This window comes from Onychostoma macrolepis, chromosome 09 (genome assembly GCF_012432095.1).
Source record: "Onychostoma macrolepis isolate SWU-2019 chromosome 09, ASM1243209v1, whole genome shotgun sequence".
Lineage (NCBI taxonomy): Eukaryota > Metazoa > Chordata > Actinopteri > Cypriniformes > Cyprinidae > Onychostoma > Onychostoma macrolepis.
The window spans coordinates 30,311,407-30,334,069 of record NC_081163.1 but is presented as its reverse complement, the minus strand read 5'-3'; the positions used below and the strand labels follow the sequence as shown (position 1 = coordinate 30,334,069).

The 22,663-nt window shown below is 36.6% G+C and overlaps 1 protein-coding gene across 2 annotated transcripts in view; it reads right to left on the bottom strand.

Moving 5' to 3' along the window:
- The window catches only part of fstl1b (follistatin-like 1b), a 45,777-nt gene extending 23,576 nt beyond the window's left edge, over positions 1 to 22,201 (bottom strand). The window contains exons 1-2 of one of the 2 annotated variants that reach the window (XM_058786896.1): positions 21,991 to 22,201; positions 21,797 to 21,853 (exon numbers count right to left, since the gene is read on the bottom strand). In XM_058786896.1, coding sequence (XP_058642879.1) covers positions 21,797 to 21,853; positions 21,991 to 21,993 — 60 coding nt within the window. In that variant the 5' untranslated portion in view covers positions 21,994 to 22,201. The remainder of the gene's footprint in view (positions 1 to 21,796; positions 21,854 to 21,990) is intronic. The other variant, XM_058786895.1, reaches the window with a different exon arrangement.
- Positions 22,202 to 22,663: the final 462 nt, after the last annotated feature.

The window sequence follows — 22,663 nt, the reverse complement described above, 5'->3', positions numbered from 1 at the left end:
CAAAATATTTTTAAAAATGTTGGTAGCCAAACAGTTTCAGTTCCTGTTCCCGTTGACTTCCATATGGTCAAAGAAATACAATGGAAGTCTGATCCTATTTGGTTACCAATATTCTTTAAAGGTGTCATGAGCTGAGAAATCAAAATTCCCTTAAACTTTTGATATATAAGTGGTCATTGCTCTATAAAAACATCTTGTAAGTTTCAGAACTAAAAATGTTCTCATTAGTCTAAAAACAGCTTATGTTGAAACCAGTCTGCCAAAACGACAGGTTGTGGAATGTACAACACTATGATTTAATAGTGTGGCTGAATTCCGCTTCCACAGAAGAAGATCAACGCCCGCTTCTGCGTCACTGCTTGTTTAGCCCCGCCCACCAATTCTACATCACAGCCTGTTTAGCCCTGCCTACTGATTCACGCACATAGTAGGTAAATGACAAGGGCGGCAAATGCGGGTCTATGCAGAAACCAAACAATAAACTTTATTTGATTAACTTTATTTTTAATGACGATCCAGACCACGTCAGTAAGATCTTGGTCCTTTGTTCACTTCATTTTACCGTGGATTTGTTTACAAACAAGGCACAATTCGACGCAGGATTTTCAGAAAGATTGAAACTAAGGCTGCGTTTACACTTGGCATTGATCATGCATTGTGATTGGATCTCCGTATAATGTAAACGCAATCCAGCCATCGTGTCTGCATTCGCAGGTCGACGTCACGCAAAACCCCGCCCCCTCTCTCCCAAACTGTCAGAAGAGAGATGGAGAACACCAGGTTATGGAGCGCTAGTGAGACTCGTTTACTTATTTTGATTTGTAAAATGTCCCGCGATTGAAAATGACATTCAAAAGAAAACCCACCACTTCAGGTCGACTTTGCACCAGGGCCATCCTCTGCAGACTTATTTAAATATTGCGTGGGAAAGACCATTAACTAACTTGATAGATCAGCAGTTATCCAGATAGAGAAGTCAGCTGATGTTGCCAAGTTCTGCTAGATTGGATCTCGGTTATCACATGTTAATGCCAAGTGTAAACGCAGCCTAAAAGACGATGCTGTGCCAACTATATTGGATCTGACAGTAATGTCGCAATGCAAAAAAGTGTGAGTAACTGTTTTTATTACGTGATCACTATTGCTTTGTCTGTTATTACAGCTCGTTTGATATGCACTAAGTATTTATGCGTTTCTAACCTAAATCAAAGCAAGTGATAGAATTTCCTTTTCTGGGAAAACTATCCTTTTTTGGGATGATGAGTGGCAGAGAACAGCTGAAGTCTCTCTGGACCGGACGACAGCTGTTCATTACAACTCTGAAAACTGTTGAGACAGTGGGACTGTGGGACTAACAAACACATCGAAGCTAAAAGGTCAGATTGTACAGATGTACTGTATTAGATAATCAGAACACTACAAGTCAGTTATTACAATAATTTTAATTATTTCATTATTTTAATTAAAATGACTGATTTAGGCCACAACAAGCTGTTGATGATCAGCCCAGAAGTTTAGTGTGTATATCCTACGCTTGTTCAAATGCATCTATGAGGAAAGTGTGGAGAAGGCATATTCAAGATATAATAGAAAAGTGGAAGAGACAAGAAAGATGGAAAGTGTTGAGGACAGCTAGAGGGAAAATACCCAGTATAATGGGAGGGAAGAGAGCTCCAATTAAATAGCAATGCCTGAGAGGAAGAGTCTTCAGCTACACACTTCACCCTTATAAGGTTCTGCATTTATAACCTTTTCTTTTTGAAGTGCAAATATAAAGATACAATACATCTCATATGTGCATGCAATAGGCCTACTGTTCAAAATGTTGGTATCGGTAAGAATCTTTTGATCAAAGCTGAATTTTCAACATCATTACTCCAGTCTTCAGTGTCACATGATCCTTCAGAAATGCTCTAATATGCTGCTTAGCTGCTCAAGAAACATTTCTTATTATTATCAATGTTGAAACAGTTGTGCTGTTCAAAACAACTGCCCTTTTGATTTTAATGCATCAGTGCTTAAGACATTTTTTTGGTTGTTGTTGTTGTTGTTGTTTTTTTTGTTTTTACAAAAAAACTTACGCACCCCAAACTTTTGAATGTCAAACCATTTTCCTATAGAATTCATAAAACTAAAATATGTGTCTTACACAATCTAAAACAACTCTAAAATATGGATGCTGAATTATAAGTTGGTGACTTCTAGGGTTCCTATATTCCAAAGAGAATTTTTAAAGCAAAAACATATAAAGCTTTCAAGACTTCCTGAGTTCTGAGGTTTGTGAAGTGATGGTATATGCCTCTGCAGAAGCAGTAACTCACAGAAAGCTGAATTCCTGATGTAGTACTACACTACCCAAATTCCTGAAGCGAGATCCACCAATCAGAAATTCACTGTTACCATAGAAACAGGAATGGTGGCCACAGCCATGAGTTCTTGCAGGCTAGCTGAGCTAGCTTCCCACATAACACTGAAGAGATAACTCTCATAAAAAATGTACATCTGTCATCATTCACTCTCCCTAATGTCACTCCACACTGACAGGTGAGCTTTCCATCCTCAGTGGAACACAAATGGAGACATTTTGAAGCATGTGGTTAACCAAACTGTTGACGGCCATTGACCTCCGTATTATTTTTTTTCATACTATGGAAATCAATGGCTACCATCAACTGTTTGGTTACCAACATTCTTCAAAATATCAATATGATGTTCAGCAGAATAAACAAACTCATACAGGTTTGGAACAACCTGAGAGTGAGTAAATGATGATTTTTGGGTGATATACATATACAAATGTTACTATGGGGATTTTATATACATTATAAACTTAACTTATATCTTAATCTATCCAGATAATTTATGTGTGCGAAAATTATACAACGACTTAAAGGTAACATATTCTTGATATTGGTCAATATATGTAATATAGTACATTTCTTAAGGAGGGTAAGATTCACTGCTTCACATCGGTGTATCGGCATAAATGTTAACGATGTGATGGATCAACTTAAAAAAGTGTGCATGGGATACAAGTTAGCATTTATATCGCGATTAATCGTTTCTAACATATTTGCACTGGTAAAAACAGATTTATTTATATATAATTATTAGTAGATGTGCTATACTTTTATTAAAGTGACCAATAATTTGTGACCAGTATTTTATATGTAGATAGATTTCTCCTCTCTAAACTGTTTCTGAAGTGCATTCTCCCATCACCACTGCTGCTACGTGAATATGAAGAATCACAACACTACAGAGACCGATGCATATCCTGAGAGTCACATAGAATATAGATTAACATGGCTGTCTGTCTGTACCAAAGAAATAAAATCGAACTATCTGTTCCATATTGAATTACATAGTATCATTTTTTTTTTCCCCCCATTGCATCATATTACATTGAATTGCACTGTGTTGAAACAAATCGAAATTGGATTGTACTGCATCGTAATAGGGGTGAATTGTATCGCATTGCATCGGTAGCTGCTTCATATCATAATGTATCGTATCGTTGGCAATGCATAGAGATGAGTATTGCATCGGCCTCATTGGGTGGGACTTGATTCTGTGCATTGGTTATTGATTGGTTGAAGGCAGGTACAAATGGAAACTCACAGTCCATTGTAAGAAAGGGGTAGGCTAGTAAGCAGAATAAATGATTCAAGAAGATTTCCATATGTCATTTTACCTGAAGATATAATTATTATATGTAATTTGAGGGAGTCAGAAATTAAACATGCATGGATGAATCTTTCACAATAAGAACAAGAACTTGCATTTAAAAAATAGGGTGAATTCCTTTTCATTTTCATGCCCACTCAAATTTTGTATCGATTTGGGTGGTTTGGTTATTGGAATGCTGAAAGATTTTATGAAATGGCCACATATGGAGAAAATGAACAGGAAAATCCTTCCACATCCAAGGCCACTGAAAAAAACAAAAACAAAATTCATTCTTCCTGTCCTTGTCTAGTCCGCTGAGATATGTTTGTCACATCTCTTTCATCTGGCTATCTGTTCTCATTTGTTCCTATGGACCTTGCGGAAGAACAGTACAGAGCACCTTAAAACGCCTCTCTTTCATAATAGTCCAGATAACATGCTACATTGCAACTGAAGATAACAGTCGCCCATTTTCTCTTACAATAAAAGCAGAATCATGTCCTGTCTCAGTGAAAGAGTCTCACATGGCTTCAATCTTTCATTTACTTTACTCTTTCCTTTTATTCATCCTCTACCTGTTTTCGTCTCTTTCTTTATCACACTTTGTGCTTCCTGAATTTCATAAATTAGGCTTTCAGGAGCAGAGCATTGTGCAGTGCTGACTATAAGTGTATAGAGGGCAAATGCAGACTCTCAGCAGAGAAAGGAATAAATTGCAGAATGAATAGGCTGAGAGAATGACAACAGGAGAAGAAGGAATATTAGTTTCAGGGGAAGAATTAATGGGTGCATGCAGAGAGCAGTGACTGATAGATTGAGGAAATACTGAACCCAGGGCTGCAGGTTAACTGACTTCACGATGGAAGAAGGAAAATGTAGATGACAGCTTTTTATTTCTCCCCTTGATATTTCCCCCATTATACAGTCTCCTCTCCATGCTGGATCTCTATTCACTCAGAGAAAAGCACATTTCTGGACTTTCTCACTCCACAAACTGATTTAAAGAGTGTGCGACTGTCTTATGGCTTCATAATGGAGATCGTCGTCAAAGCAGAGAGAATCATTACCTGCTCGTCTCACCACAAAAATGACTAAACATCACACTTCCCTTCACAGTGTACGCACATGTGCAGTGCAAAAATCTTATTAAATAATAAAGGTGGTTGCCAGAAATTCACCATAAAATATGATGCTTCATGATCTTTTTGTGCCTATATATATTATACATTTATAACATGTAATAAATTAACTGATATAATAATCCCTTAAAATACCTGCACAGTGCTGAACACACATGTAATAAAAATGTAGCATAAACCCCCTCTATGGGAAATCTGGGAAGACTTTTTTTTCAACCTTAACATATATGATTTTTGTATTCCAAAAAGCAATATTAGTAATACTTTTCTGGAAAAATACATTATTAAAGTGCACTATAAAATAACTTCTACTGAAAGTGTAAGACAATTGATCATTTTTATTTTATTGCAGTGTATTGTTTGTATTTTTCAGTACCATTCCATGTATTGTCTTGTTAAATATAATTTTAAACATACAAATCCATCAAAAATGTTTTGAAAGAAATTAATACTTTAATTTCACTTTAAATTGATCAAAAGTGACAGTAAAACATTTGTTTCAAATAAATGCTGTTCTTTTGAACTTTCTATTCATCAAAGAATCCTGAAAAAAAAAAAGTTTCCATAAAAATATTAAGCGCACCGTAAAAAAATAAATTAAAAAAAGTTGAGCTAATTTAAAAGTTTAAGGCAACCAGCTTCAGCAGATTTTTGAGTTTTCTCAACTTATTTTTAGGAAATTTCTCAACTTTTTGTTGTATAATCTTAAAACAAGAAGTTGAGAAAACTCAAAACATCTGCTGAAGCTGGTTGCCTTAAACATTTAAGTTTGCCCAACTTTTTTTTTATTTTACAGTGCTGCTCAGGTTTTTTCAGTATTGATAATAAGAAACGTTTCAAATCAGATTATTAGAATGATTTCTAATGACTGACAACTCAGCTTTGCAATGCTGGAACAAATTACATTTCAAATATATTATAATAGAAAATACTTATTTTAAATAAAAATATTTCACAATATTACCGTTTTGTATTTTTCCTTAAATAAATGCAGCCTTGGTGAGCATAAGAGACTCAACCTACCGTTAACCAAATAGGAGGTGGTTTTTACTATATGTACGCATAATTGAGTATAATTATGCATTGTATTATGCAACGTGAGCATATTCATGCCATGAGTAACATTTGAATTGCATCTCATTCTGATCTGTATTCAGGTTTATGTGATTCTTTCACATCATTGTTTGCTTCCAGCTCTTAGTTAACGACATCTGAATAATTAGCAAACATCATCCAGTTACCAACTGCTGAACCACCAGGCTTTCAATGACCAAACTAAACACACATATTACAATATTCCATTTGTAAATCTTATATTACATCTTTACATTTCAATGTACATATAAACTGTAGCCAGTGGAGCTTTGCTAATGGATAAAACTGATGTACCAGCACTAACATTATGGCAGCACACCATGCGTGAGTCATTTCACTCGTGAAAATGTACTTGTAAGTTGAATCTTTAATTACTGAAAAAGCTGCATGCTAAAAAGGCTGATGTTTACTGATGAATTTGTTGGAACCAGATAATATGCTGTCCAGACCACATCACAAATTCAGGGTGCACTTCAATAGAAGACCTGCGTCAGTGCAAAAACATCATCTAACATGCACAGCTAGCCCTCCAATGATGCACTTATCTTAAGACAGCTTTCACTGTCTTTGCTTTTAAAAACAGTTCAGTAAAAATCCCGTCTGAAACAACACAAAAGACATGAGGTTGTCGGGTTCCTTTCAACACAGTGGTAAGAGTTTGGAGAACTGAATATAAACAGAAGCACTGACGAATGGAAGGGAGTTTGTGTTGGAGTGCCGAAGACAATCTGAAAACAAAGAGATGCAGCAGATACTACTGGTAAAACATGATGGCTGTACAGGACAAGAAAACTCAGAATGCAGGGAAAAGATTGCAGTGAACACAAGAGAAGAAACAGTACATGTACGGGTTTTGTGTAGCTAGTCTTTTGACTTTCAGCCATCAGGAAGCAGCCAAATTTTGTTTTAACATGTTGGAGAGAGAATGTAAAATCTGTGACACCACAACAATAAACTGGCATGGAAAAGAACTCATTCAAATTCAAATAAGTGTATTAGAGTCACTTCGTGAACGGTGTAGACTTTGTAATTAGAATTTCTGTCAATCCAGAAGTAAAATGACAGATTTTTTTTTGACAGAAATGAGTCAGAAAACCGAATACAGTTTATGAATATCTAATAAGGGAATATCTTGTTGACTTGCCACTAAGTGTTTTAAATAAAACTCCAAATATCTTTCAAAGATTCAATGCCAATGGAAAATTCAAGAAAACCCCTCCAGGAAACTATTTCCAGAGTCCATTGTCTACAACTCATTGCCCCTGCTCATTTAGCTAAAGGGTTCATTGTTTTCTGTGTATACCAATAAGTTGTGCTGATTAGAATGAGCTGTTTTCTCATAACTAAGTCAGCAGCTGGGTGGGCTTGATTAGACTCACAGATGGATGCGACCCAAACCCCTGTCGATGTGCTGAGGAAACCCCAAAGGAGCCTGTTTGTTTGTTTTTGAACATTATTTCTGAGTCAATACTGCCAGAGTGAATGTCACCAAGCAGAGAAAACCTCCATTGATCTCCCTCCAGGAGCATCAACATCTCCATAACTCAAGCATAAATGTCACCCTGCGAGGAAACAGCAACACGCTGACTTCAGCTGTTCTGAATGCTGCTGGGCGTAACTGTAAATGTGTGAAGCAGAGGATGTACAGATGAAAACGAGGAGGAAAAAACATTGCAATGATCGTAAAACATACAATTACAAGGGTGGTGTACACAGATGCAAGTATTATGGGACAGAATCAAATTTAACCACAACAGATGTTCACTAGTCACCAAGGTATTTCATAGAGGTCAATGTAAATGTTTTCTTTTTTGTGGGTGTTCGTACAGTATACGGGTCAATGACAAGATGTTAGAGATTATGGAAATTACACATTGTGACTTTCAAATATCCTAACACCTTTTAAAAATGTCCTGGCTCTTCCAAGCTTTATAATGGCAGTGAATGGGAGTTGAAATTTTGAAGCCCAAAAAAAGTGCATTCATCTATCATAAAAAGTGCTCCACGCAGCTCCGGCGGGTTAATAAAGGCTTTCTGAAGCGAATCGATGCGTTTGTGTAAAAAAATGTCCATATTCAAAACTTTATACCATAATCTCTAGCTTACGTTCCACCAGATGACGCAGGGCGCAGGCGTAGCATACGTTTTGTTTACAGCAAAGGAAAACCACGTGAAGAAGTGAATTGTTTTAGCCATTTTATTGATGCATTCGTCACTTCTCACCAGGGCGTACGCTAGGCCTACGTCCTGCGTCATCCGCTGGAACGCCATTCTCTCGTAAACGTGCGTACGACAGTTAGCAGAAGCTAGAGATTACAGTTTATAAGGTTTTAAAAAATTTAATTTCTCTTACACAAACACATCGGTTCACTTCAGGAGGCCTTTATTCACCCCCTGGAGCCGTGTGGAGCACTATTTATGATGGATGGATGCACTTTTTTGGGCTTCAAAATCTCGGCACCCATTCACTACCATTATAAAGCTTGGAAGAGCCAGGACATTTTTTAATATAACTCTGATTTTATTCGTCTGAAAGAAGAAAGTCATATACACCTAGGATGGCTTGAGCATGAGTAAATCATGGGGCAATTTTCATTTTTGGGTGAAAAATTGTAACTGTTTTTTTTTTTTTAATTTTAAAAATTAAATTAAATAATAAAAAACAATACATCTTTATAGAATTCCATGCTTTTAATAAGCTTTAATAGAATTTTCTTCACAATTACAATCTCCAGACAATGTTTACACATCCCAGACCAGCCCGGAAAAAATAACTGTAGTTCAGAAATTAAAAACGTGTTCATCATAAAAGGTGTATTCATAAATCATAGTCATAGTCTGTATAAATTAGTTTTTTTTTAATGTATTTTTGAATAACTTAATCAAAGAGAGTGTCATTCTACTGACCCATATGCATTCGACAACCCAAAGAGTCAGAGAGGATAATTAAAATTTCTAGCTGAAGGCTTATTTTATAAACATCATTAACTCTGTCCCCAGGATGCTAGATGACATATATTTGCATAAAGCACATTGATCTTACAATGCAAACAACCTGAGAGGATCATACATTAACTTCTGAATCAGACGCACACACTGAAAAATGCGCTTTCACAGGCACACAATGCTTGTTTTAGTGGCTTGCATGGTGAATAGATGTTATCAAAAACATAAACTGCTGTGGAAATGTGCCACCATGATGACTAATCCCACACGTTATTGCTAATGTGTCATTATTTTCAACCGGGAGATAATGTTTTAAAAAACCAATTGTTCTTGCGTGTTCACATAGCATACTTCACCCTTGCTCTATAGGGAAGATAAATGGTTGCACATGGCAGGCTGGGAATTCGAATTTAGATTTTTGCTCATAAGAATGCAAGAGAAAAAAAGCAATCCTTCTCTAGACAAAGCCAAGCTTTCACTTCCTGACCTTCCCCCACACAGACACACTAAACCTGCGCAGAGTCTGCAGATACAGTGCTGCTGGAGCTCACACATTCTCTGCGTTGAGAGGGACATGCTGGGAAACGGTGGACTGGAAATGAGCAGGGATGAGAGGATGCGGGAAAAAAGATAGCAACCGAGCTAAAAAACATAAGAGACAAACCACACTCAAGGCCTCCTTCTAGCATCACTGTAAGCTTATTACGTTAGATGAAAGGCATGTCAAACAGCATCTCTATTACTATGGCAATCTAGCAAAGCCACAGCTGAGCAAGAATTCAAGGCACTTGAATGCAAAGCTGTGCACCAGGATACACTTACATGGTCACAATAATAAGAAAGAGAGGTAAAGAGTGCTGGAGACACATGGCTATGATACCACAACAATATGATTGTTGTCTGTCTGGCCACTTTGTGCTTAAGCTGTCTAGCCAAGGAGAAATGAGACGGCTGTAAAATGAATGCATCAAGTTTTATTTCATTATGTCTGCTTTTTACCCACATTAGGGGAATTCTGAATTATTTGAGTACATGTGGATGATTTACTCTTCAAATAAATATATGCTCACAAATACGTTGCAAACTGTAATAAACTGTTAAGAAATTATAATAAAGACATTACACTACCTTATTCCAAATACTATGAATTTTGCTCATCATCGTTCACATTTTCTTGCACCCAAGATTTTGCATAAACCAGCCTAAAAACATTTGTAATATTCAGAAGATTTAAATGTTTTTAGAGATGTTGTGTTGTGCTTAACAATTTGTGGTTAACTTTCAGTCAAGCAATTTACATATTTAGACTTATTTTTTAATAAATAAAAGATTTTAGACTTCCAAATGTTTGCTTTTTAGTTAAACTACATTTTATTTTCCATGTACAAAATTTGCTTTTTGCAAAATAGCTTTAACATAACTGCTTTACACTTGTTTCATGTAAATTTACAGTCAACGACAACTAAATATGATGTGACAAAAATAGGAGTTTCCTAGAGTTAACTGGAAGCTGTGGCACATCTTACCCGGCTCTCCAGTGTTGTACACTATATGATGGAGAAACTTGCTTTGCAAATGCTAAGCAACAATGTGTAGAATGCATGCATAAATACAATGGAATACTACTAGCAGCATAATAGCAGCAAAACCATTGTGTAATACAGCTCTAAATGTCAAAGTGTAGCACATCCTAATGAGGCAGAGCATTTAGGTTTGCAATCAATGGCCTTGTTAGATGGTGATTGTTGTACTGCTGACTGTTACATGACTCTGAGAAACACTGGGCTGTGGTGCGGTATTTTCCAAAGAGCCAAGTGAAAATGTTGGATTATCAAAGTCAGCAAAATATGTATTTTGTTGTATCATAATACAAATTTCACTGGTTTACACAGGTTTGAAGTTACAATGTCTTAATGATGTTTTTTGTTTATTACAAACACACAAAGCTTTTTACTTCACAAGACATTAATTGGTGGACTGGAGTGGTGTGGATTACTTGTAGACTATAGTGATGTTTTTATCAGCTGTTTGATTCTGACGGCACCCATTCACTGCAGAGGATGGTGAGTAAGTGATGTGATGCTACATTTCTCCAAATCTGTTCCAATGAAGAAGCAAATTCATCTACATCTTGGATACCCTGCTGAGGGTGAGTACATTTTAATTTTTGGGTGAACTATTCCTTTTATTTCTTAAAAAAAAAAAATGAAATAAAAAAATAAGCCGTCCATTTTGGGTGTGTATTTTATTGGTTAATGTTTAAAAGATGATGTCACAGCAAATGAGCTCAAGATCTCTCTGAAGTATGCAATGGTATGATGTCATTTCTTTTCTCTTCCCTCATTCATCTTTTATTTTATCTCCTCTTTTCTTTCCTATACAGAGCTCAAAGTCTGAATTTTCCTACAGACAACAGCTTTAGTTATTTCCACTCAATAGAAATGCCTCCTAAAGAGAGAGCAGGGAGGACAGAGAGGAATTCCTCTCTCCTGAATTCTCTCATGGGACATTCCAGTGGAGTCTGTCCCGTTTCAAACCTCTCAGTTATATGGGTCAGAGGAGCTGTCACAAATATGCAGCTGAAATTCCAGTGCACTTAAGCTGCTCTCAAACTGCATGATATTTATATGAAAAACAAAAAAACAACAAAACCCTTCTGACTGTTGCATCAGAACTCCCAACATATCAATCAGAGAAAAAGGTATGCGAGCCGTCCCATTTGTGCATTCTAGGTTATTTTTCTCCTTTATTGGAATGGAATTCCAGTGATGTCATTCTATTTTAGTGTATCACATTCCAGGTTGTATGAAGCTCTCAGTAATCGGCAGCGCTGAGGCCTCAGGAGCATGCTCTCAATGACACAAACACAAAGGAACAGAGTGTGTGAATGTGGCAGAGCTGTTAAAAGTTCAAATGAGCCACGCAGATTCTTCTGTAGCAGTGGGATAGAGGCAAGATGAACCACAAATGTTCATTATGAGGGGGGTGTACACAGCACTCAAGAAAGATTATTTTCTCATTTCAATTGTCCATAAGCACTAAATAGGCTTTTTAAAAAGCCATCTAGAAATAGATTTGCTCTTTCTGAAGGAATTAAATACCAGTGCTTGCAGACAACTGAAAATGACATTGTATGGAATTTTGGCCAAAGATTTTCAATACATACAACACAACAGGACCATTGTTAAAGTTCATAGAACCCAAATCTTTGTGAGGGAAAATTTGAAATGCAATGCAATGTAATAAAATGAAACTAGTATTGTTTCCAAGATCAAACTGGATTTTTAATAAAGCAAGCTGTTAAATATTATAATATAATATTAATAGCTATAAATTTGCAAGTTAACTTTAACAGTTATAAAAAATTAAAAAATCTTGGTTATCAAAGATTGCATTACCAACAAAAGACAAATAAGCAGCCCTGGCTGAATTATCTGCAAAAATTAAAAAATATACTGTCTGAGGTATCAGTAAGTGCTGGTAAGAGGTTTATGAGTGAATTCTCATAAACCTCTATGATTGCATGAATCCAAAAAATGATCCTATCACCGAAGTGACACAATTTTAATGTCCATTCAGCAGTCTCCAAATCTGGTCTTGGCAATAAGACAGTGGATGGACGCCAGCGCACTGCGGGCAGCATGGGACAGTCTTTTTCCTTTTTATTTCCTACATTTCGGCTGCTGTAATTACATTCTCTTTCTATTTCTCTTCTCCATCTCTCTCTTTAAAGCTTCCTCTCAAGTGGCACCATCTCTCGCTGCACCTCAGTGAATTGATCCATTTTACTCCTCTCTGGCCTCTAGTCTTTTGTCTCATTTTGGCTGTCGCTCAGGATTACAGCCAGTCTTCTGCTTTTTGTAGATCCCGCCAACTTCTCTCTTTCACCCAAGTTACTTTTCTCAATCTATGTCCCGCCTTCCATCTGTATCTAGGCTCTGTTCCAGCCGTCCAGGCCTGTCTGCTGCGGTTCTCTGTGAAGGGTCATGGACTGGGAGAGTTAGGTTAATGGCTGACATGTGTTTGCAGAAGGAAGTGTGCTTGTTTGCAGTCCCACATTCTTCACAATGGCCTTGTTCTTTGCACAAGGCACCATCATATGGTGAAGGACCTGTCTGCAAGTAGATGGATGTTGTATTCTTAATCAGAAATGGCCACGCACTGCTCTGTTTTCTTAGCTTTCATTAAAACCTCTTTAGCTGTGCATTATGGTAATTTATTCAAAGGAGACAGGGGTGTTTTATGGTCCTGTGAGGCCCGAGACACCACCCTCTTGTCCCCCACTAGACATCTGACGCAAGTCTGTTGTATCTTAAGTAGTCATCAACTGCACATAGTCAAACTACTTTTTGTTGCCTGTACATAGCGCATCCTGTATTTACTGTATAATTCTCTGAATAGTTTACCATGGTAATGAATATGACAATGTTAATGTATTTGGTGTTAGAGGAATCGATTTGCTATGCTGCTGCTGTTGATGCAGAGCACGTGCAGAGATTTGTTACTGCCAATACATCCACAGGTAGGCTGCTGTGAACATCTACTGCTGCCGCACAACATACATGATGCATATGTACACATACATAAATTACCCGTAGCAGATCTATACTGGTGGAGCTGGGGGAGGTGTAGGGTTTCTGACTTGCTTAAACCAAACACTGAACCAAACTATATAAATGATGATTAGCAAGCTCATTGGCTGCAGGTGCAACAGGGACCAATCGACTTGTGCCACACAGTAAATTATGTGATAGCTATCAGATTGCATTAAGGACATATCAGCCTGCGCCATCCATAGTTTAAAGACTGAACTGCATATTCATTGTCTGTTTTTATTTATTGTCTACCAAACAAAGCATTATGGTAGATTGTTACAAATGAAAATCGACTAGGAAAGGATGAGGGAGAAGGTGTGGTCTTACTTTAGAATACTGTTTTGTCATTAATGATTAACTACACAGGAACAAATGAGTAGTGCATTATTACCATTCTAGTAACTTCTATAAACTAACAAGGAAGTCTGATTAACAAATTAGTAAGTCATAGCGCTTAGTTGAAAGCGGTAGTTAACTATTAACTAATCAGTAACTACTACTTTTTATACCTCAAAATGTATAATGCAAAATGCATAATTAATTCTAAAGTGAATATCATGGTAACCCACTAGTAATGACTCAAGTATTACCAAATCCTTTAGAAGGGATTAAAAGTGAAAAGCATGATAACTCACTAATATTGACTCAAGTCATTGTAAGCTTTTGAGATATATGGTTTTGGATAGTAATGACTTCAGTGTTACTACATCCTTCTAAAGCAATTAGTAATTATTTGGATCAGTATTCTAAAGTGAAGATCATGTTAACTCCCTAATATTGACTCAAGTTTTGCCAAATCCATTGAAATGAATTACTATACAGAACCTTACAAAAAGATCAAAAGTTTACATTGACTTCAGTCAATATTAGGGAGTTATTGTGATCTTCACTTTAGAATACTTACTACATCCTTCAGAAGGAATTACTAACACTTGAGTTATTACTATCCAATACTTTACAAAACCCTCATTTCTAGAGAGTTAATTAGTAATCCCTTCTGAAGTATTTGGTAATACTTGAGTCATTACTAGTGAGTTACCATGACCATCACTTTAGAGTTAATTAAACATTATGCATTACTCATAATAATTATGAACTAGTATACAGTAGTTCTATAAATAGTAATTACTGGATAGATTTACCACATTCGACTAAGCATTATTACTAACTAATTCATTAATCAGAGTTTCTTGTTAGTTAAAAATAGTTACTAGATTGATAGTATTGCTCATTTGTTCCTGTGTAGTTATTCATTAATGACGGAAAATATTCTAAAGTGCTACCAGAGAAATTAATATAGCAGGATCACATAGAACTTTTTTGTTTGTCACCCCAAAAAAAAAAAATTAATTGAAGTACTACCTCAGTTTAAAAGTAAATATTTGAATAATTTAACATTTGCATGTTCACACAGTTCTCTGATGTTGGTTAATGAATCTCATGACATGCAAGTTAAAAAAAAATCATATGTACTTATTTTGATTGTGTTTTTTTTTCATTTATTTACTTTCATTTCACACTTTTATGTTTTAATTATTTATTAGCTTTTCATCAACTCACCAACTCCCTGCAGTTCCTTCACGAGACCCCAGGGTTTTTAAGTTTTAAGTATTAATATACATATTGATATTTTAACTACTAATATAAAATGGTGCTTTAAAGGGGATGCAATAAGAGATTGTAAAAGCTAAGCTAAAATCTCTTGACAAAACTGCATGCATTTAGCTAAAACCTTCTCTGCCTCCTTTAAAGTTAAAGTAAAGCAAAACATTCAACAATTTCTCCATCCACAGGAAAAAAAACCATGACAGGTTTTATGGTATTAAAATGCTACATAAAGTCCGATCAGTTTTTTATGCTTCTCTGTGTACACATGCAAATAGGTGTCTTTTGCTGTTGTCACATATTATTTTTAAGGAAAAAAAATGAACTTTTAAAACTGTAAGACCAGAACAGTCTGTCTAGCTGTTGTTGAACAAAATAATACCCCTAAGAAATGTGTCAGGGTCTGGGGGACCCTAATTACACAGGGCTTCCTTGAGACCGTCGTTTACACATCCCATTTTGAAAACATGTAATTTTGTGGAGAACAACTACAAGCACCATAAAAATTTGTTTATTTCGGTTATTACCAGAAAAATAGTCTTTTTATTACATCTTCCTTGACTCTCCTTGTCTCTGTATCACCTCATGTACCAGTATCAGAACGAGCAGAGCTACATTTCTTGATCCCTTGTGTAATTTCCCTCATCACCTCATCCTTCCCACTGCCTGTTCCTCCTTCTCATTACAAGGCTCTTTCAAGCTCTGCCAGCAGTGATGGCTATACAAAACAGGGCCATAAAACACCAGCACAAAGCCAGTGACAAGACACTGCGTGTTCATAGAGAGACATGGGGGAGGGAATTGTCGAAGGAAAACGGGTGAGAGAAAACAGATGGTAAACAATGCAAACTACAGAACGGTGATGAAGGAGATATGAAAGAAAGATGGAAAGAGAGAGGAATCAAGATAAGAGTGAAAGCTTATCAAACGTGAGATAACAGTGACAGAGATAAAAAAGGAAAATAACAGAAAAGAGTGGATATGGATAGTGTTTTTTTTTCTATGTTAATATGCAGCAGATGGTTTCCAGTCAGAGTATGAAATATATTACAGCTCTCAAGCAACACTGAGCAACACAACAACCATAGCAAGTTTGCATCAGCCCCGTTCTTCAAACAAAAGACTTTTGTGTCTACACTAAAGTTCAGTTTTAGTATTCAGCTGTTTTTGTCAGTATAAATCAACACATGACCAGGTCCAGACAAAACCTTTTACATTTCTATTCTTCTATATAACAAACTGAAGATTGGATTCAATGTGAAATGGAACTAACTATACTACACTTTTATTGGCAGCACAAATACTATGTGGTATTCAGAGATTGAGATGAAATGCTTAAAATATCTGCTCTCATTTTAGCTCTTTTCCCTGTGTCCCACTGGTATAACCGGGTGAGCAGTGTTTATATCCTCTTTATAAAAGACTGACCAGCTGTTTGTGGACATTAGACTCACACCCCGAGGGAGAAAGAATTCCTTCTGCCAGAGCCTCGTTGCAAGAGATTACTGAAAGCATTTTAGTGAAGCTTATAAATACTGATTGTGCTGACAGGAAAAATGCTGTGTATCATTATATAGGGTCATGAAGACATCAAGTCCAAATCCAATGTGTGAGTAACATCCTGTTTACTAAAGGCTGGAATACACTACAGGACTTTACAGAACAGACTTTAAAACACTAGGCATCATTAGTTTGTCGACTTGGCATCATACATCTAAGAATCATACACTACAAGACTTTCAAGTCACTCCGAACACAACAAAGTCACAGGGGAAAAAACATGTGCCACATAGCTAACAATTTGTGTTCTAAAAAGCGTTCAAAATATGAAATATGTTTGATATCCTCCAAATTGGATGGAATCAATCTGAAGCTGAAAAAATTAGAGTCTGTGCCCATCATGCACTACGTGATTTTCAATGAAATCTGCAAACTCAAACCTGCAGACTGGCTCTGACTTTCAGCAACTAGTGTCGACTCGTCCAGACTGTAAATTGGGGCAAAAAAATCTGGGAAGTCATGTAGTGTAATCCAGCCTTCATCTGCTTGACGGCAGTAGATGTATCCATTGCTGCCTATGAAAACTCAAAATCATTTGCATGCATTTTGGCAGTTGGGAGAAACAAAGATTTTAGATATACCAAAAATGTTGCACTCCAATTACTTACAATGGGAAAGTGTCACGCACACTTCTCAATAAAAGAGCCAAACGCCAATTGATAAAGTCATCATATCACTGCATCTGCCGTTCAAAGCTCTAGTTGCTCTCCACCTTATTTTTAAACGTGTAAGTAAGCTGTTTTCTGTAAATGTGCGAGACTTCCGGTTCATTAGTCACTGTAGGGAAATACTGAAAAGAAAATGGTTTGCACTACAAACCAGTGTGTTCATAATTAGGATAATACATTAAAATAATATGGCAAGACATACCAGTTTGCAGTTTCAAGCATCAAAACAAGCTGTTTTGTACAGCTAAAAATAGCTGGAAGCGGATGAAACCGGAAGCCAGACCCATAAAATAAAGGTGGATAGAAACAGTCAGCGTTCTAAGACACGGTGCTAGGACTGTGCATGTGCATTGGCTGATCTAGCCTGAAAAATAAGCTTTTTTATGAGTTAGTTGTTGTCAGATTTCATTGGTGATATCAAATTTTGGAGAATTTGATGTTTCCCCATTCAAAAACATAGGAGCTGCACTTGAATGGCCGAGAGGCATTTCAAAGATGGCCGCTGAGTGAAATTACTTGTCTTAAGGTCTTTGTTTGTACACTGAGTCTGAAACTCTCGTCCAAAATTTTCACACGTTAAAAAATATATACGACCTCATGTTGTGTCAATCACGTTTACACACTGCCTCCGAAACATTCGTCCGTCATAAAAAAATTCGGATCAGGTTCGATTTTCGCATCCGTAGCAAGCATTTTGATAGGAAAGGATGACGAATATGAGAAAAAACTGAAAAACGCATACGAAAATTTCAGAAAATTTCAGTGTGCAAGGACCTTTAAGGGGACTTTGGTGGAAATAATAAAAATTGTCCGATAGAACTAATGAATATATATACACTGTACACTTCCATGTCTACTGAGAAGCACGCATTGTTGTCATTGAAAATTGTTTGGTTGTTGCCTAAAATGTTTTAGAGTTTAGCTGGCTAGCTTTAGAAGTGGCTCCAAGCTCCACTGAGATGAGAGCGAACACTCACAGACTTACTGACCTCCTTGGTAATTTCTTAGTTCATGTGAATGTGTTCTAGATCATTAGACATGACGTTATGCTGCATTGGCAGCCTGTCTGCAACCAGTTTCCATATGAGGGGCCTTCATACAAAAACACTAAGTCATTGACTGACTGGGCTGTGAGACACCTGGCTTTTCTGGCACAACCACTAACATGCATTAGGAACAAATGCATATACATTTCTTTCATTATAACACCACAAAAGACAAAGGCATTACTTCGGGAAAAATCAAAACAACAATTTCACCATTATTAGTTGAAATCACAGCAGGCTCTCATTAAAGCCAAGTTACTCTCTTAAAGTAAAGCTCACTTATCTCTAGGAGATGGGGCATTGTGACCCTGACAGTGTTCTTTTTCACTACACCTCTCTTTTTCCCTCATTTTCTTTTTCCCTCGGTAACTTCTATTTTTATCAGGGCTTGAAGCACAGTTGATTCACCTGCTGTAAGGCAGCAGTGAAACGCAGGTAGAAAGCAACTCAAAACTCTGCGAGCACTGTTTTTGATCGTAGGATGGGATTTAGGTAACTGCATTATCCTGCCTCTGCTATTACATTTAGCCGTGTTAGAAAAAACCCAGTGCCGTAAGAAGAGCTGAATTTCATTCTCCTCCGCAGTTTGTGATAATGTGTTTGTTTGTGAGCGTGTGTGTGTGATAATGTTTCACATTCTGGACTGTCTCCTTCTATTTTCTTTGTACACTAATGTATACTATAAACAACAAAGAGAGACAGAGGATAAGACTGAAATGGAAAGAAAAAAGGGCTCTTCAAATTTAACTGTTGGCTATTTTTGTAAGTTTTTTTTTAAGTTTTTCTTTAGAGTTTGATCCTTAGGCATGATGATTTTTGTATATAAAGTTCACCCAAAAATGTAATTTCTCTCATCATGTACTTGCCTTCACATTGTTCCAAACCTGTATGACTTTCTTTTAGAGGAAGATTAAAGATCTTTTAGAATGATGTCTTAGTGTTTTATTTTGTCCATACAATAGAAATCAATGGTAACCAAAACTGTTTGGTTACAAATATTCTTTCAAACATATTCTTTTATGTTCCACAGAAGAAAGAAAGTTTGTGGAATTAATGGTTTAAAGCTGACTACCAATCTTAAAACCTGCAATAAAGCACAAAACTTAACACATTCTTAACTTAAAAACCCATTGACTTTCTCCAAAGTGAATTGTTTGGCAATAATGTGCAAACCTTTCAGTTAAGACCTACCACAAAAGATTGTTGAGCAATGACATTTGTTACAGTTGCTATAAATCAATAGTTTTATATAGCAACTGTAAAGTAAATAATTTAAAGTACTTTACTGGATAAGTGTATGATTATTAAAGAACTGATCTATGCAGTCTTGAATCCCCCCTAATTTTCATATACATTTTTTGCTTAAAGTTTATGATTTCTATTGGAGCTGGTTTGTTTCTCTTTACAACCTCTCTTTAAATCCATGTGGAGAAAATGATGGGTGAAAATACTTCCTTATATGAAAACACATAATTACAAACAATGAAGATTATACTCTTTCTTGGCCTCAGACTTACATGTATACATGCACACAAATCCATACACTTACACTTATGATTTGCATACTCTACCAACCAACTAAAAAAATCATCCCAGCACAAATTGTATTTGTAGGAGTAGGAAATTCAGTGTGTTTTAATTTGGGGTGACACTCTTTAAGAGCTTGTCTATGTAAGCAGCACATCATGCCTTTAGGGAACACTAGCTCTGACAGCTCCAAAGCCCCCACTGAGTGAGATACAAGAAAGAGACAAACCACAGCATGAACTGCGTGAATAGCGGAGAGAAGAATCATGCGGGTTGCATGACACCCATTATGAGCTGCTGTTCTTTTAGCTTAAGTGTTTTCTTATCAAGCCTGTCAGCATGAAATTACTTACAGATAATTCTAGACCGAAGACCATACAGTATCGTGCATGTTGTAATACAATAGCATGCTCTAACTACAACTACTCTTCATTTAAATTAAAAAATAATGCTTGGGAATATGTGATCTCATGTCATACATTTTTAAAGCTAAAGCCACTTTGTTCTTTGTATAATTGTGCTTGTTGGAGAATCTGCAGATTCCCATTTTACACAGGAAGTGCATTCTTGATGCATGTGTCATTGACACAAGGGACGACTTTCACCAAAATGTGTGTTGTTTCTTAAAATACATAAAAGTAGAGGGCATTCTCTTGGATTTCATGACAACTAAATGCATAGGTCATTTTCAGCATACAGTGTAAGAATGTTTTCATTTGCGTTGAGTTCCTCTTCTTGCGTGGCTTAAACGCAGTTCACCTGGCAGGTTGTTATTACACTAGAGAGCGAAAGAACACTATTAACTCAACACTAACAAACACAACATATGGCCCCCATCAGCAGCTGCATCTGAACATTGAAATCAGTGTAAACTCACTGGCCAAACACCTCCACAGTTTGTTATCTGATTGGTTTTAACAGCTGTCTGTTTACAGCTCTTTTGAATTTCCAACGCAAAGACCACCAACCTCTCACCACACACAGAGTTCATTAACCACACAAACACACACCAGGTGATGTAAATGTGTGTTTTGTGACAGATGCATCTTGACAACTCAGCTGGTCCACTATTCTTTATAAATTAGGCAAAATTATTAGTATATTTTATAAGAAAATACCATTTCGAATACCACTTCATGTTTAATTCAATTGAATTCATGTTTCTTTGTAATTATTTGTGAAAAAATGTTTCACTTTTGTTTTTCAGTGCAAATGGGAAAAAAAAGTTATTATTTTTAAAAAGTGTTTTATTATTACAAAAAAGTGTCAAAGATTTCTTGAAAATGCCACAAAGTCTGGTTTAAATGACTTTCAAACAATGTGGTAGGCTACTTACAGAGTATTGTTTACCAATAGAAATGACCCAAAGACAATCAAAGCAAAACTCTTCATATTTATGTTCACCTATGGGTCTGATTTACAGTTACAAGGGTTTGGGATATTATATACTGACATCTATCTGCCTGGATGCATTGCATTTGTTTACTCATGCCACTCATGCAACTTCACATCAAATATATAAAATAACCATTTTAGTAATAGTAGCTACAGTCATGCACAGTCAATTGCAAGACTGATCACGTGATGCCAATATGACGGCGCCCAAGAAGTTGCGACCCGCTCCATGCAAAAAAGCATTTTTCCCCCAAGAAGACTGATGTCTGGAGTCATCTAATGTGACTGGATGTCATCAAAACTGCTTTTCATTACGTGTAAAACTTTTTCAATTAGCAAAAAGAAGAAAATACTGAGTTCAGAATTAAAATAACCATAATTACCCCCTTGTTTTGTTCTAAGTTAAAGGTAGTTGCCCGGACTCGTTTCTTTTACAGTTCATTAGGCGCAAGTTGGATTCCAGAAAGAATGTAATCTGGATAACCATAAACATTTTTTTTTTTAAAAGACCAGCTCTTCTCCTAAATGAATGCAGGTTTGATATAACTTACCTCGGCATGACAGCAGACTACAGCCAGGAGGAAAAACACGGGTAAACACCGAAACATCTGTAACGGGCGTAGCGGGCGGAGAGAAGAGAGAGAAGGGAGGAAAAGACATTACACACAGAGAAAGCGTTCCAGGCAATACGACACAAGTTGTTTAGACGCTGTAAAAGATTGCAAATAGTGTTCAGTTTTCTCACCATTTTTGAAAGAAGAGCCGATTGAGTGTGCTGGAGGGGGAAAGCGCGGCGTCTCGCTCCGCTGTAGATGTGGATCTGAGGATGTGATCGCAGGAAACTCGAGCAGCGCTCAGGAATCCGTTTCTTCCCCCTCCGTGACGTGACGTGGCCCGTGAAAAGCCGTGGAGCAGATCCAGATAAAGAGCACACACTCACACTCACACACTCCCCAGTGAACGAGTGACCGGCTCAAGCTGTTAGAGGTTACAGAGTCCAGTCCAGGGTATACTGCGTGCTAATTAATTGCATGCTTGTGAGGATGCAAAACAATAGAATATTGTTTAGGTCAAAGATAGAAAAGTTGTAAGCTCAAATAAAGACAAAACGTAGATAGAGAAATACACTGAGATTGATAATAATGTGATATATAGATTAACGAATACAGACATCTGCGTCCAGTAGCCTATATGAAAGAATAGACCCATCACAATTCCTGTTAGACTACAGTTTTAATATGAAAATTAATGGAAATCTATTTTGTATCATCGCTGTTGGTTATGGCTGAATGAAGAGCGTTTTATTTAGGTCTATGGGCGAGATTGTAATTTTCTTCAGTTAGCCTATTCTTATGTTTCAGGGGCTGAATTGTATTAAAAATAATTATTTATTTTTTCTTTAAGTAAACGAAGGTGAC